At 41.7% G+C, this 17,091-nt stretch overlaps 1 protein-coding gene across 4 annotated transcripts in view; it reads left to right on the top strand.

Annotated features, from left to right (window-relative positions):
- The window catches only part of USP6NL (USP6 N-terminal like), a 239,042-nt gene that overhangs the window by 167,280 nt on the left and 54,671 nt on the right, over positions 1–17,091 (top strand). For all 4 annotated transcript variants that reach the window (XM_077264568.1, XM_077264569.1, XM_077264570.1 and 1 more), the window contains 3 exons: positions 4,603–4,651; positions 15,921–16,041; positions 16,144–16,238. In XM_077264568.1, the coding sequence (XP_077120683.1) occupies positions 4,603–4,651; positions 15,921–16,041; positions 16,144–16,238 (265 nt within the window). The remainder of the gene's footprint in view (positions 1–4,602; positions 4,652–15,920; positions 16,042–16,143; positions 16,239–17,091) is intronic.

Genomic DNA, 17,091 nt, shown 5'->3' with positions numbered 1-17,091 from the left:
AGTGCAGTTCGTGCATAGTCACCCAAACTATCGATAAGTAACAAATGGCAGATCTTACAAATATTGCTTCTAATAGTCCCAAGTAGTAGACGTGAAGTAGACGGCACTCACCACATCATGGGAAAAACTTCATTTTACTTCATAGTAAGCAATAGGAGTCAGGCAGGGAGAGTACAGGCAAACAGCAGCAGGCTGCGGCCATATTGCTTCTAAGGCTGGGTTCACATTGCTTTAAAGCAGCCCGTTCAACACATGCGTTAACGGGCTGCGTTAACGCAAGTGCCGACATGCCATCGCGCTAGCACAGATAGAGCTAGCAGATGCTCTATCTGCGCTAGCGGTGATGGACCCGGAAACGCTGCAGCCCGTGTCCGAGGGTCCGTCACTCAATGACGGCACATCGCTAGCGCACACCCATTATGGGCGTGCGCTAGCGATGCGTCCGAAATAGTGCTTAATGGCAACGTTAACAGACTTTTACACAGAATTATGCCGCGGTGTAATGCAGTCCGTCTAACGGACGTCTATAACGCAATGTGAACCCAGCCTAATAGGAATGTCACTCCGTCACAAGGCGTGTTGTGAAATCAAATGTTTGTCTGAAAATCTAAAATGGGTTCAATACAGAGCCTAAATTGTGATGTCTAGTGTTCTCCGCTGATTGGTTCCTACAGGGCATGGCAAGGAATTTCTCATTGTCCCAGGGCTTGTGCCATTAGCAGATGGACTTTCTGTGGTTGGATCGAAGTGGGTGCAATTAAAAGTTTTTACACAAAAGAGCAAGTCGGTAGAAGTTGTGTAAACCCATCAGTCTGACTCTAATGAGAACTACAGTGGATACGGAAAGTATTCAGATCCCTTTAAATTTTTCACTCTGTTTCATTGCAGTCATTTTGTAAATTCAAAAAAGTTCATTTTTTTCCCCCTCGTTAGTGTACACTCTGCATCCCATCTTGACTGAAAAAAACAGAAATGTAGAAATGTTTGCAAATTGATTAAAAGAGAAAAACTGAATTATCACATGGTCATAAGTATTCAGACCCTTTGCTCAGTATTGAGTAGAAGTGCCCTTTTGAGCTAGTACAGCTATGAGACTTCTTGGGAACGATGCAGCAAGTTTTTCACACCTGGATTTGGGGATGCTCTGCCATTCTTCCTTGCAGATCCTCTCCAGTTCCGTTAGGTTGGATAGTGAACGTTGGTGGGCAGCCATTTTCAGGTCTCTTCAGAGACCCTAAAGATCAGGGCTCTGGTTGGGCCAGTCAAGAATCATCACAGAGTTGTTCTGAAGCTACTTCTTTGTTATTTTAGCTGTGTGCTTAGGGTCATTGTCTTGTTTGAAGGTGAACCTTCAGCCAAATCTGAGGTGCAGAGCACTCTGGAAGAGGTTTTCATCCAGGATACAGTGCCTTGCGAAAGTATTCGGCCCCCTGGAACTTTTCAACCTTTTCCCACATATCATGCTTCAAACAAAGATACCAAATGTAAATTTTGGGTGAAGAATCAACAAGTGGAACACAATTGTGAAGTTGAACGAAATGTATTGGTTATTTTAAATTTTTGTGGAAATTCAAAAACTGAAAAGTGGGGCGTGCAATATTATTTGGCCCCTTTAACTTGATAATTTGTTGTGCCACCTTTTGCTGCGATTTCAGCTGCAAGTCGCTTGGGCTATGTCTCTATCAGTTTTGTGCATTGAGAGACTGAAATTCTTGCCCATTCTTCCTTGGCAAACAGCTCGAGCTCAGTGAGGTTTGATGGAGATCGTTTGTTAACAGCAGTTTTCAGCTCTTTCCACAGATTCTCGATTGGATTGAGGTCTGGACTTTGACTTGGTCATTCTAACACCTGGATACGTTTATTTGTGAACCATTTCATTGTAGATTTTGCTTTATATTTGGGATCATTGTCTTGTTGGAAGACAAATCTCCGTCTCAGTCTCAGGTCTTTTGCAGACTCCAACAGGTTTTCTTCGAGAATGGTCCTGTATTTGGCTCCATCCACCTTCCCATCAACTTTAACCATCTTCCCTGTCCCTGCTGAAGAAAAGCAGACCCAAACTATGATTCTGCCACCACCATGTTTGACAGTGGGGATGGTGTGTAAAGAGTGATGAGCTTTGTTGCCTTTATGCCAAACATATCGTTTGGCATTGTTGCCAAAAAGTTTGATTTTGGTTTCATCTGACCAGAGCACCTTCTTCCATGTGTTTGGTTTGTTTCCCTGGGGGCTTGTAGCAAACTTTAAATGACACTTTTTATAGATATCTTTGAGAAATGGCTTTCTTCTTGCCACACTTCCATAAAGGCCAGATTTGTGCAGTGTACGACTGATTGTTCTCCTATGGACAGACTGTCCCACCTCAGCTGAAGATCTCTGCAGTTCATCCAGAGTGATCATGGGCCTCTTGGCTGCATCTCTGATCAGTCTTCTCCTTGTTTGAGATGGAAGTTTAGAGGGACGGCCTGGTCTTGGTAGATTTGCAGTGGTATGATACTCCTTCCATTTCATTATGATCGCTTGCACAGTGCTCCTTGGGATGTTTAAAGTTTTGGAAATCATTTTGTATCCAAATCCGGCTTTAAACTTCTCCACAACAGTATCACGGACCTGCCTGTTGTGTTCCTTGGTCTTCATGATGCTCTCTGTGCTTCAGGGAGAACCCTGAGATAATCACAGAGCAGGTGCATTTATACGGAGACATGATTACACTCAGGTGGATTATATTTATCATCATTAGGCATTTAGGATAACATTGGATCATTCAGAGATCCACAGTGAACTTCTGGAGTGAGTTTGCTGCACTAAAAGTAAAGAGGCCGAATAATATTACACGCCCCACTTTTCAGTTTTTGAATTTCCAAAAAAAATTTAAGCGCCAATAAATTTCGTTCAACTTCACAATTATGTTCCACTTGTTGATTCTAAACCAAAAATTTACATTTGGTGTCTTGATGTTTGAAGCATGATATGTGGGAAAAGGTTGAAATGTTCCAGGGGGCCGAATACTTTCGCAAGGTACTGTATCTCTGTACTTGGCCACATTCATGTTTCCTTCAGTGGCAACCAGTCGTCCTCTCCCTGTAGCTGAAAAACACCCCCATAGCATGATGCTGCCACCACCATGTTTCACTGTTGGGATTGTATTGGGCAGGTGATGAGCAGTGCCTGGTTTTCTCCACACATATCGCTTAGAATTATCACCAAAAAGATCTATCTTCGTCTCATCAGACCAGAGAATCTTATTTCTCATAGTCTGGTAGTCCTTCGTGGGTTGTTTTTTTTTTTTTTTAATCAAACTCTGTGCGGTCTTTCATATGTCTTGCACTGAGGATAGGCTTCCTACGGGCCACTCTGCCATAAAGGCCTGACTGGTGGAGGACTGCAGTGATTGTTGACTTTTTAGAACTTTCTCCCATCTCCCTACTGCATCTCTGGACCTCAGCCACAGTGATTTTGGGGTTCTTCTTTACCTCTCTCACACCAAGGCTTTTCTCCCACGGTTGCTCAGTATGGCTGGATGGCCAGGTTTAGGAAGCCTTCTGGTGGTCCCAAACTTCTTCCATTTAAAGATTATGGAGGCCACTGTGCTCTTAGGAACCTTGAGTACTGCAGAAATTCTGTTGTAACCTTCGCCAGATCTGTGCCTTGCCACAATTCTGTCTCTGAGCTCCTTGGCCAGTTCCTTTGACCTCATGATTCTCATTTGGTCTGACATGCACTGTGAGCTGTGAGGTCTTATATAGACAGGTGTGTGCCTTTCCAAATCAAGTCCTATCAGTTTAATTAAACACAGCTGGCCTCCAATGAAGGAGTAGAATCATCTCAAGGAGGATCACAAGGAAATGGACAGCATGTGACTTAAATATGAGTGTCTGAGCAAAGGGTCTGAATATTTATGACCATGTGATATTGCAGTTTTTCTTTTTTTAAATTTGCAAAAATTTCTACATTTCTGTTTTTTTTCAGTCAAGATGGGGTGCAGAGTGTACATTAATGAGAAAAAAATGAACTTTTTTGAATTTACCAAATGGCCTCAATGAAACAGAGTGAAAAATTTATAGGGGTCTGAATACTTTCCGTACCTCCAGTAAATGACCCCCCATCCTGTTAATTTCACTTCCAGTTTGAAGATATCTTGAAAACTAACTGAACAGTTAAAGACTTATTCAGACATATTTATGAAACATGACTGTAAAATTGGGCTTTATATTTTTCAAGCCAAAATCTGAGATTGGAACTTTTTTTTTTTTTTTTTTTTTAACCATTAGGACAAGTGCTCTTTAAGTGAAGCCACTTGGTTGACTTGAATGTTGTTGCAGCGTGTGCGGCTTGTGATCTTCATAGAGCCACTTATCATATTGAAGTTTTCTATAGCAGAAGTACGAGCCCTGGATGTCTTCCAGGCTAAACTCTATTGAATAGAGCTGTCAGTACTTTTCATATTGATTTCACATGCTTTGTTCCTTTCAGCCTCTCGTTAGTTTATTAGAGCACTGCAAATGGCTTTTCACGTATAAATGCAAAATTGGATGAAATGTATGAAATGTTTTAAAGCAGTCTTAATGATGTATTGCTGAAAGTTTTTGTTTTATCCCACAGGCAACAGGCTTTATTTCATGTGTTGGCAGCATATTCATTGTATAATACGGTAAGTGGTTATTTAAAGTATAATTATGATCACTAATTTTCTCTAAAATGGCAGTTTTTGAAAATGTCAGCCAAGAAGGCCACTTATGTTGTGGTTCTGATAACCCGCAAACCCGGATAAAAATATATTGAAAAAAGAAGGAAAAAAAAAAAATCTTCCAAAAGCAGTTTATTTTTTTTCATCGTTTTAAAAGTTAACAGAGATATATAGTCTTGTTTTTGTGGGACATTTTTTTTCTGAGACCTATAAAATGTATTCTGTAGATTCACTTGAGATGGCATGTTTTTTACGTGGTAAGATGACATTTGTATGGATACCATTTTGAGGTAGATGTCTTTAGATTTTAATACATCAAATTTGTAGGCAGAGATACTTAAAGGGTCATTCCTATCTCCAATATTATATCCGTATTTGTAGTGGGTGTAATAATATTTTAAAATGTCTCCAATTAGAAATGTAGTATAGTTCTTCTGATCCACTATGTAATTTATTCCATGCCCACGTTGCAGTAGCTGAGATATCCATGGTTACGACCTTTAACAACTATTTGTCACTATGAGCGGTTGTAACCATGGATACCTAAGGTACTGCAATGTCCTGCACATGGGTTAAGCGACATAGCTTATCGGAAGGAGTATACTACATTTCTAATTAGAAGAGTTTGCAAATATTATTGTTATACCCGCTACATATTGGGATAGTATCTTGGAGATGGGAGCACCGCTTTAATGCTTTACTTTTTTAAATTTCTTAATTTGTAACTGAGAAATAGAGGGATTTGAACATTTTTTTTTTCAATAATGAACAGTTATTTTGTTTAAGGGTATGTGTCCACGTTCAGGATTGCATCAGGATTTGGTCAGGATTTTCCATCAGTATTTGTAAGCCAAAACCAGGAGTGGAACAATTAGAGGAAAAGTATACAGGTCCTTCTCAAAAAATTAGCATATAGTGTTAAATTTCATTATTTACCATAATGTAATGATTACAATTAAACTTTCATATATTATAGATTCATTATCCACCAACTGAAATTTGTCAGGTCTTTTATTGTTTTAATACTGATGATTTTGGCATACAACTCCTGATAACCCAAAAAACCTGTCTCAATAAATTAGCATATTTCACCCGTGCAATCAAATAAAAGTGTTTTTTAATAACAAACAAAAAAACCATCAAATAATAATGTTCAGTTATGCACTCAATACTTGGTCGGGAATCCTTTGGCAGAAATGACTGCTTCAATGCGGCGTGGCATGGAGGCAATCAGCCTGTGACACTGCTGAGATGTTATGGAGGCCCAGGATGCTTCAATAGCGGCCTTAAGCTCATCCAGAGTGTTGGGTCTTGCGTCTCTCAACTTTCTCTTCACAATATCCCACAGATTCTCTATGGGGTTCAGGTCAGGAGAGTTGGCAGGCAAATTGAGCACAGTAATACCATGGTCAGTAAACCATTTACCAGTGGTTTTGGCACTGTGAGCAGGTGCCAGGTCGTGCTGAAAAATGAAATCTTCATCTCCATAAAGCATTTCAGCCGATGGAAGCATGAAGTGCTCCAAAATCTCCTGATAGCTAGCTGCATTGACCCTGCCCTTGATGAAACACAGTGGACCAACACCAGCAGCTGACATGGCACCCCACACCATCACTGACTGTGGGTACTTGACACTGGACTTCAGGCATTTTGGCATTTCCTTCTCCCCAGTCTTCCTCCAGACTCTGGCACCTTGATTTCCGAATGACATGCAAAATTTGCTTTCATCAGAAAAAAGTACTTGGGACCACTTAGCAACAGTCCAGTGCTGCTTCTCTGTAGCCCAGGTCAGGCGCTTCTGCCGCTGTTTATGGTTCAAAAGTGGCTTTACCTGGGGAATGCGGCACCTGTAGCCCATTTCCTGCACACGCCTGTGCACGGTGGCTCTGGATGTTTCCACACCAGACTCAGTCCACTGCTTCCTCAGGTTCCCCAAGGTCTGGAATCGGTCCTTCTCCACAATCTTCCTCAGGGTCCGGTCACCTCTTCTCGTTGTACAGCGTTTTCTGCCACATTGTTTCCTTCCAACAGACTTACCATTGAGGTGCCTTGATACAGCACTCTGGGAACAGCCTATTTGTTGAGAAATTTCTTTCTGGGTCTTACCCTCTTGCTTGAGGGTGTCAATGATGGCCTTTTTGACATCTGTCAGGTCGCTAGTCTTACCCATGATGGGGGTTTTGAGTAATGAACCAGGCAGGGAGTTTTTAAAAGCCTCAGGTATCTTTTGCATGTGTTTAGAGTTAATTAGTTGATTCAGAAGATTAGGGTAATAGGTCATTTAGAGAACCTTTTCTTGATATGCTAATTTATTGAGACAGGTTTTTTGGGTTATCAGGAGTTGTATGCCAAAATCATCAGTATTAAAACAATAAAAGACCTGACAAATTTCAGTTGGTGGATAATGAATCTATAATATATGAAAGTTTAATTGTAATCATTACATTATGGTAAATAATGAAATTTAACACTATATGCTAATTTTTTGAGAAGGACCTGTAAAAGAAACATATGCTCCACTTCTGTGTTTTTCACCCACTCCTGGTTTTGGCTTACAAATACTGATGGAAAATCCTGACCAAATCCTGATGCAATCCTGAACGTGGACACATACCCTAACTTTTGACACTTTTTTTCATTCCATTGCTTGTTCTACATTCTGCAATATGACTGTATTGCAGTATGTACAGAAAATCTGTTTTTTTCCTGAGACGCCAAACTTATGGCTGGACGCCACACAGGGTTACCAACCTACTATTCAAATTTTTTGGACAACTGTATCAAAATTCACGGACCGGACAAAATTTTTAGCCATTTTGCTACACCCCCGTAAAGACAATGCCCCCATAACTGCATCCTGAATACAAGCAGATATTGAGAATTAGGCCAGGGTCACACTTGCGAGTGCAATGCGAGAAACTCACGCATCAATACCCGGCACTGCCGCTAGCACTCGGGACCAGAGCATTCAGCTGCATAGAAATATATGCAACCGCACACTCCGCTCCCAAGTGCCGGCGGCAGTGCCGGGTATTGATGCGAGAGATTTGCGCGAGTTTCTCGCATTGCACTCGCACGTGTGACCCCGGCCTTACACCCAATATATAGGCCAGGAAAAATGGTACTGTATAGTGTATAAATACAGGATAATACAGATACTGAGTTACACCCACTTTACATTGCAAGAGAAGTGGTACTGTGTGTGTGTATATGTACGCACAGATACTGAGAATTACACTCAGTATACAGGACAGGAGAAGGGTTACTGGACAGTGTATATATACAGAATAATACAGCTACTGAGATTTACACCCAGCATACAGGACAGGATAAGTGGTACTGTGCAGTGTATATATGCAGAATAATGCAAATATTGAGAATTACTCCTAGTATACAGGTCAGGAGTGGTGATATTTTGCAGTGTATATTTTCAGAATAATGCAGATACTGAGTATCCCATTCCATATCTGCAGCTCTGCAGTTTCTCGGACATTCCTCACCACCTGAAAAAGACGAAATGAGCATATACCCTGCTGTACCTAATTACGTAAAAAGCAAAAGTGCTTTTAAATAGCATAGGGTTCTCAATAACACTGTTTTAATAAAAAAATGGCGTAAAAGCCATCCCACCACTGCAAGGTGACGCTATTTGGGACGGTCCTACACTGTCTAATATTAAAACTTTACCATGTGTCAGCAGTGACCTGTGTGAATTAGGGCAGCAAAGGACAGGGTCCCGAACAGGTACAGTATATAGGTCACTAAGCATGGTCGGAGCAGAGGACTAACAGTCACTGGTCATCAAAGTAGGAAAGAGGAAGGCACCTCTGAGGAGTTCTCTGCGTGTCAGCAGCTTTTTGGATATGCCACTCTGTGGGATCTAACAGGCATGCAATACTTCAGTATGGTGAGATCATTTTCTTTTTTTCATGAGATCATCAAAGTAGTCATTACTGAGAAACATCAAAGTTTCCTGAACATTCCCCACCTCCTTCGGTGATGTGGTAATTGAGAGGCAGTGAAGGCCCAGCACCTCCCCTAGAGGCTTGCAAAGCTTCAAAATGAAATAAACTTTAATAAAAAAAAACATGCAGGCCCCGAATCACAGTGCAACAGCCCTGGTGGTGTATATGCCATATAGTGTGAAGTTCACCCTAATATTGTCTATACACCACAGTCGGTTATAGGCACACACTGTGCTATACTCGCCCAGCGCTGGCCGCGACACTTCAGGGGCAGAGGACAGGGTTGCTGTCTCAATGGTGATTTGATCTTCTCTTCTACATCATCCTTCTGGTACAATCCTGTTAGTGCTGTGTATGGCATCCTCTTTAGCGCATGCGCAGTACAAATGTCAGGATCACTTTTAAATGAGCAGGGGCAGTCCTTTTTTCTTCCGGGCGGCAGAGAAAAGCATCAGACTTTTACGGACTGTCCCTAAATTTTGAGACCGTTGGCAACCCAAACGCCAAAGGAGAATTGGCATAACTGGCACTGGAGCATTCAGAAGGGGAGGTGGTTGATGAGTTGCCAGAAAGAATACCCAAGCAGCATCATGCAGTAGTTAAAGGGCCACTGTCACCCCCCTCCAGCCGTTATAAACTAAAAGAGCCACCTTGTGCAGCAGTAATGCTGCATTCTAACAAGGTGGCTCTTTTAGTTTTAGGTTCAAGCATACCCCAAATAAAACGTTTTTATACTTAGCCACAATTCCTGTCTCTAGCCAGGTAGGCGGGTCCTCACTCCCCAGCTTGGCCAGCTCCTCTGCCATCACTCACATCTTCCTGCGCTTTCGGCGCCGCCCCCTCAGCGCTGTTATCGTTTCAAAACCGGCGCCTGCGCTGTGTACTACGTAATGGCTGATACCAGAGAACAAAAGACATCCACAGAACACCAGGATGGATCTGCTGCACAGCAAATAGCTGTAGGACCTGCGATGATGTCACTGCCATGTGACTGCCCTAATCACATGGCAGTGACATCATCGCAGGTCCTACAGCTATTTGCTGTGCAGCAGATCCATCCTGGTGTTCTGTGGATGTCTTTTGTTCTCTGGTATCAGCCATTACATCAGACGGCCAGAGCTTACTGCGTCTGCGCAGGACACCAGTACACAGTGCAGGCGCCGGATTTGAAACGATAACAGCGCTGAGGGGGCGGCGCCGAAAGTGCAGGAAGATGTGAGTGACGGCAGAGGAGCTGGCCAAGCTGGGGAGTGAGGACCCGCCTCCCTGGCTAGAGACAGGAATTGTGGCTAAGTATAAAAACGCTTTATTTGGGGTATGCTTGAACCTAAAACTAAAAGAGCCACCTTGTTAGACTGCAGCATTACTGCTGCACATGGTGGCTCTTTTAGTTTATAACGGCTGGAGGGGGGTGACAGTGGCCCTTTAACAGCAATTGGCGTTGGTGTCAATCGCTGCTGTTAGAAGCGTCTACATGCTGTGTTACCTGGCCAGAATCTGAGCCTGTGGGGCAGAGTCAGCTCCTGATCCCGCCCCATAGGCCTGCAACCACGCTGTGATGTATGTCATGTGGTGAGAAGGGGTAACACAGCTGCTGATCTGCTTTATTGCCTATTGACACACAGCTTGTTACACCCATTTTCTGTTATATTGAGCTAGTTAGGCCTTGTTCTCAGCAGTGACGTTTAGTGACTATACAGCCAGACCGTGCTCTCTCAGGAGACACATATACATGTATAACGCCAAACTCCAAAATCCCATATGTTAGTGAGACCTCCTCGTCAGACACTCGTGTAATGAGCCAGAACCAAAGTCACTTGTTGTTCTTTATTCTGCCCGGTGAGAGAACTCCTGACTTGGCGCCAGTTCCAATTAGTACACTGAATGAAGATGGATTGTGCTCTTTACCAGTACGTTGTCATTGCGTGGTGTGAGGAAGATGCCAGGTCGGCAATCTGATTACAATGGTGATTGATGGCCCACACACCGTCTATCCAAGTGGAGGTCCGGCACCTACTGACACGCTGCACATGGGACTTATTGTTACGTTCTAAATGTAGAATTTGCATTAGATGTACAGCATGAGTAGTTTTACCCAAACCTCACTGCATGATCTGATCTTGAATGCCTAGACCGGATCTTGAGATTTGTGTTAGCTTTCTGTTCTGTTTTTTTTTTTCTCACCTAAATGGGAAGAAAATAAAACATTTGTTCAGTGCAGAACCGTATGTTTTATCACTGACTCTCTTTTTGTGTTTTTTGTAGAAATAATGTGCGATTTCTAGAGGCCTAATTGTACAGAGTGATGAATACCCCAGTTCATCTGCATTAAATTATAGCTACAGCACAGAAGGTGCTTGCTGGGAAATCTGCTCACATATTGAGGACTCTGAACAGGTGGCGGGGTACAAGGTTCTGATAGTTTTTCTAATCACCCAACATGAAGCCTCTATATATAGATTGCACTACCTGTGCTTGGAAGGTCTTGCAGGTCCCTTCTTCTGTGTTAATATCGGTGGTCTCGCCATCTCTTTTACAGAAACATCTGTGTGTAATTATCATGTTGGTCACAATGCGCAGAGAATTTGCACTGCTTGGGGAGCGCTGCACATGCTAGATCTCTGTACAACCAGATGGTATTTAAGTGTATGCAAGAAATCTCTTGGCAAAAGTTCTGCATGGTGTCAAAACCAGACTTGTTAACCCTCCGAACCTGGCAATGTGTTGAAAGCTTGACTAGCCACAGTGCCTGTGCTGAATTAAAAAAAAAGTCTAAGTACATAGACTTCACAGCCTGCGCCTTTGAAGAAAAGACTGGCTATTATTAAAATCATTATGTTTCAAGCTACAGTGTTCTTAGAGTTTTCACTCTTTTAGCATGCTGTTAAATTACGATCATTAAAAGTTCTGTACTTTGTACTATATGTTCTAAGATGAGAGAGATGCAGGAGTTTTCAGTGCATATAGAAATCTACACACAGCAGTGTGTGTGTGCATACTGTATATGTGTGTGTGCGTGTATATGTACACTACCGTTCAAAAGTTTAGGGTCTCCCAGACAATTTTGTGTTTTCTATGAAAACTCCTACTTTTATTAATCAAATGAGTTGCCAAATGAATTTAAATCTAGTCCAGACATTGACAAGGTTCGAAAAAAAGATTTTTATTTGAAATAATAATTTTCTCCTTCAAATAATGCTCCCTTTGCAGCAATTACAGCATTGCAGACCTTTCTAGCAGTTAATTTGCTGAGGTAATCTGGAGAAATTTCACCCCATGCTTCCAGAAGCCCCTCCCACAAATTGGTTTGGCTTGATGGGCACTTTTTGCGTACAATACGGTCAAGCTGCTCCTGCAACAGCGCATGGGGGTTGAGATCTGGTGACTGCGCTGGCCACTCCCATTACAGATAGAATAAAGGCTGCCTTCTTCCCTAAATATTTCTTGCATTATTTGGAGGTGTGCGTTGGGTCATTGTCATTATAGGAAGAAATTGGCTCCAATCAAGCGCTGTCCACACGGTATGGCATGGTTTTGCAAAATGGAGTGATAGACTTCCTTATTCAAAATCCCTTTTACATTGTACAAATCTCCCACTTTACCAGCACCAAAGCAACCCCAGACCATCACATTACCTCCACCATGCTTGACAGATGGCGTCAGGCACTCTTTCAGCATCTTTTCAGTTTTCCTGTGTGTCACAAATGTTCTTCTGTGTGATCCAAACTTGGATTCGTCTGTCCATAACACTTTTTTCCAATCTTCCTCTGTCCAATGTTTGTGTTCTTTTTCCCATATTAATCTTTTCCTTTTATTAGCCAGTCTCAGATATGGCTTTTTCTTTGCCACTCTGACCTGAAGGCCAGCATCCCGCAGTCGCCTCTTCACTGTAGATGTTGACACTGGCGTTTTGCGTGTACTGTTTAATGAAGCTGCCAGTTGAGGACCTGTGAGGCGTCGATTTCTCAAACTACAGACTCTAATGTACTTGTCTTGTTGCTCAGTTGTGCAGCGGGGCCTCCCACTTCTCTTTCTACTCTGGTTATAGCCTGTTTGTGTGCTCCTCTGAAGGGAGTAGTACACACCGTTGTAGGTATCAGTTTCTTGGCAATTTCTCACATGGAATAACCTTCATTTCTAAGAACAAGAATAGACTGTTGAGTTTCACATTAAAGTTCTTTTTTTCTGGCCATTTTGAGAGTTAAATGGAACCAACAAATGTAATGCTCCAGATTCTCAACTAGCTCAAAGGAAGGTCAGGTTTATAGCTTTTTTAATCAGCCAAACTGTTTTCAGCTGTGCTAACATGCTTGCACAAGGGTTTTCAAGGGTATTCTAAACATCCATTAGCCTTCTTACACAGTTAGCAAACACAAAGTACCAAAAGAACACTGGAGTGATGGTTGTTGGAAATGGGCCTCTATACACCTATGAAGACATTGCAATACGAACCAGACGTTTGCAGCTAGAATAGTCTGTTACCACATTAACAATGTAGAGTGTATTTCTGAATCATTTAATGTTAGCTTCATTGGGAAAAAGTGATTTTCTTTCAAAAATAAGGAAATTTCTAAGTGACCCTAATCTTTTGAACGGTAGTGTATGTGTGTATATATAATATATATTTTTAATTTATTTATACTGTGCTCCTAACGGAATGATATGGCATGGTTCCAGAATGCATGATTATCTGTATTGGTCTCATAGGTGATGTTGGGCTTAAGCGAAGTGTCTGAGTCTATTTTCTGACTTAGAGTCAAGAGATATACTACAGTCTGGACTACGTGGAATCTGGCCACAATAGGGACGGGTTCCCAAGAAATAGTATACTGTGTAGTATATGCAGTGGCTTTTGGCTTAGGATAACCTGGTCTGCTGTACTTTCCTATATAGTTTGCATCTGGCTTATGAGTCTCATTTAAAAGGACATGCCTGTGTCTGGTGAATGGGGATCAATGTTTACTGCTTAGTGCATAGGTTCATGGATCTTTTCTAAACAATGTATGGCAAAATACACAAATCTTCAACTTGTCCTGCAAAATACAAACCCTCATTTGACTATTTTGGCAGGAAAATAGTTTGAGAAAGAAAATGAAAAATCACATAGGGCTTAATGGTTTAAAGTACTCACTATAGCCCTAATTCATTAAGACCAGCAATCCTAATGAAACGGGAACGTCTGACAAGTGCCTTGCACCTTGTCACAAACCTTACTCAAGTCAGGGACTAGAGTAAGATTCTTGGCATAAACAATGCCATGGTGCTTCATGAATTTGTCGTGCCGAGTGTACTGCCCCAGCTCCATCCAAAGCTGTCATGAAAACGGCAAAAAGTTGTAGCATTTTTGCGCATTGCTGCATTGCACAAACATTTTACAGATTGTGACTTACATCGGAAAAGCTTCAGGGAAAGCACTGCCTGCATTTTCCTAAAGCTTTTTTTTTTTTTTTTTACTTCAAAACAGATGAGGGTGCATGGCGTGTTAAAGAAGTCATGTGCACATACTCCCAATGAGTAAACCTAGCCACTGTGGATAAAGTGGGAATGTAATCATAAATATCTGCAGTGATGGAAAGATCGAAGTAATGTGCAACGGAACATTTTCATTAAATAAAAAAAAAAAAGTTCAATGTTTAAAGTGCTTAGGAGTACAAAATAAATCGTAAAGAATTGTATCACATGATTAACGTGCAGCATGATCCAAATTTAATAATAAAATGTAAAAGATCAGTATAAAAACTGATCTATAAATGTCACCCTGTTTCCTGACACCAAAATATATAAATAAAATTACTAAAATACTATAGACTGTGAATCAAGTAATAAAAAATAAAATACTATGATATTTAAAGGGAGCATGTCATGTCCTCAAATGCTGTTTAATCTGCAGGTTAATTGTCTGCCGCTGTACAGCTGCCACTCACTGTATGCTGAGTGATCACTGTGGCTGCTTCGGTCGTTCCTCTGACTGAAAGCCGGAGGCTGCCGGGAGGAAAAACCTTAACTTCCTTCCAGTAGCGCTCCTTTCAGCACGGCAGCCGCTTAGTTTTGGAATCGGATTAACCTTCAGATTAGCCCTATATCTGCAGGTTAAAAGCATTTAGGACGCTATGGGTTCCCTTTAAGTAGTCCCAATTATCCCAGCGAGGAAGAGCATCTGAGGCCGAGATACTTATCTGTATCATCCATTCCTGTTTAAAAACTGGGGCACAAAATAGTAGAAGAGGAACGACTCTATAGAAACAAAATCACATAAATGATTCTAAAAACTGAAGCAAAAGGAAATACAAATTAAACAATCTAATTGCAGGATAAAGATGTTACAAGAACGCGGAAAAGCTCCTTATGATGCCTAATGATCTTCATTAAAAACTGTCAATGTTAACTGTCCGCCCTCACTTTACCGTGGCTAGGAGTTGCTCCACATTCCCCCCTCCTAATACCACAATTAATTGTAGCTATACCTTTTACCTTGAAGCTTTTGGGGTCACAGCCGTGGCAGATCTTACAGTATCTCATTAATTTTTGAGCAAAGATTTATCTTTAACTTCCCTTGATCGCACAATTACCTAGCATATCCTGAGCCTTGTCAGACATCTCTCGCCCAGCCGAACTGGATCTCACACTTTGTTTCGGGGTACTGCCCCTCATCAGTGCAGGGTCTGCAAATTGAGATTCTGGTTTGGCTTTTGTCCGAAGTCATGTGGCAAGACTCGTTAGAGAGTCGATGTTGACTGTTAGGATTGCTACTTCCAATAGGTGGCCCTAGAGTTGTAGTCTTCGTCTCTTCAGGGAGGACGATTTGCATACTTTCTAGAGTACACTGAGCTGTGAGGATAAGCAATAATTTTGTTTTGCAGGGAGGCAGCTGTTTAACCTTCCAAACCGTCTGGCCATTTTAGATGTTTTCTGGATGAAACAACTCTTCCTCTGTAAAATGAATTGCTTGGTTAATAATCAATTTTAAGACCAGTGCTGCTGCTTGCAACGGGTTCTTTGTGGGTCAAGATTTTTTATCACCTTTACCCAACCCTCACCTCACCCTATAATTCAAAAATCGCCTATTTCAGTACTGAGAATTCCAGAAGTCTTAAAACTCCCAATTAATCAATGGGATACTTTTAGACACCTCTTAAGTGTCAGGGTATGTACAGCAGCCACGCCACCAGTGTAAACACATTACAAGTTGAGAGTTTTTAACGTTGAAGCACAGGCTATTTTTGTAAAGGAACTTTGTTCGTATTTTTCTCTTTTATTCTCTTGTGCAGGAGGTTGGCTATTGTCAGGGCATGAGCCAGATAACTGCATTACTACTCATGTACATGAATGAAGAAGATGCGTTTTGGGCCCTTGTTAGACTGTTCTCCGGGGCTAAACATACACTTCACGGTAAGAGTCGCTCACGTTCATTTCATATTCTTTCATGTTCAATACATGTTTGTTATACAGACATATATCTAACATACATGCTTTCCGTTTCTTTTTTTATAGGCTTTTTTGTCCCAGGTTTTCCAAAGTTATTGAGATTTCAGGAACATCATGATAAAATAATGAAGAGATATATGCCTAAACTTAAACAGCACTTTGTAAGTAAACTTTACAGGATACTAGTAATATAGGCTGCATGGGTTACTGGAGGCATCAGGTTGTACTAATGTTATAAATGAAAGTTTTAGGCTGTGTGCACGCATTCAGGAATTTGCGCTTTTTTTGTGTTTTGTCGCTATAAAAACGCAAAAAAACCCGCATACATTAAGCATCCTATTATTAGAATGCATTCTGCATTTTTTTGTGCACATGCTGCGTTTTTTTCCGCTGCGGAATCGCATTCTGTAAAAAAAACGCAGCATGTTCCTTCTTTGTGCCGAATCGCGGGGATTCTGCACACATAGGAATGCATTAATCGGCTTACTTTCCACATGTGGCTATGCCCACCATGCGGGAAGTAAGCGGATCATGTGCGGATAGTATCCTGGGTGGAGGAGAGGAAACTCTCCTCCAGGCCCTGGAAACCATATAATTGTTAAAAAAAAAAAAATGTAAAAAATCATGATATTCTCACTTTCCGGCGTCCTCGGCTGTCTTAACGCTCCTCGCGATGCTCCCGTTCCCAATAATGCTTTGCGGCAATGACCTGTGATGACGTAGCGGTCTCGTGAGATGCTACGTCATCTGGGGTCATTGCCGCTAGGCATTATTGGGAACGCGAGGAGCGGGAAGACTGCCGGGGACGCCGGAAGGTGAGAATATCATGATTTTTTTATTCTTTTTATTATTTTTAACATTAGATCTTTTTACTATTGATGCTGCATAGGCAGCATCAATAGTAAAACGTTGGTCACACTTGTCAAACACTATGTTTGACAAGTGTGACGAACCTGTCAATCAGTTTTCCAAGCGATGCTACAGATTGCTTGGAAAACGCTAGCATTCTGCAAG

Source organism: Ranitomeya variabilis, chromosome 5 (genome assembly GCF_051348905.1).
Source record: "Ranitomeya variabilis isolate aRanVar5 chromosome 5, aRanVar5.hap1, whole genome shotgun sequence".
NCBI classification, from domain to species: Eukaryota; Metazoa; Chordata; class Amphibia; order Anura; family Dendrobatidae; genus Ranitomeya; species Ranitomeya variabilis.
The sequence above is the reverse complement of the archived record's forward strand: the minus strand, read 5'-3'. Positions and strand labels throughout refer to the sequence as shown.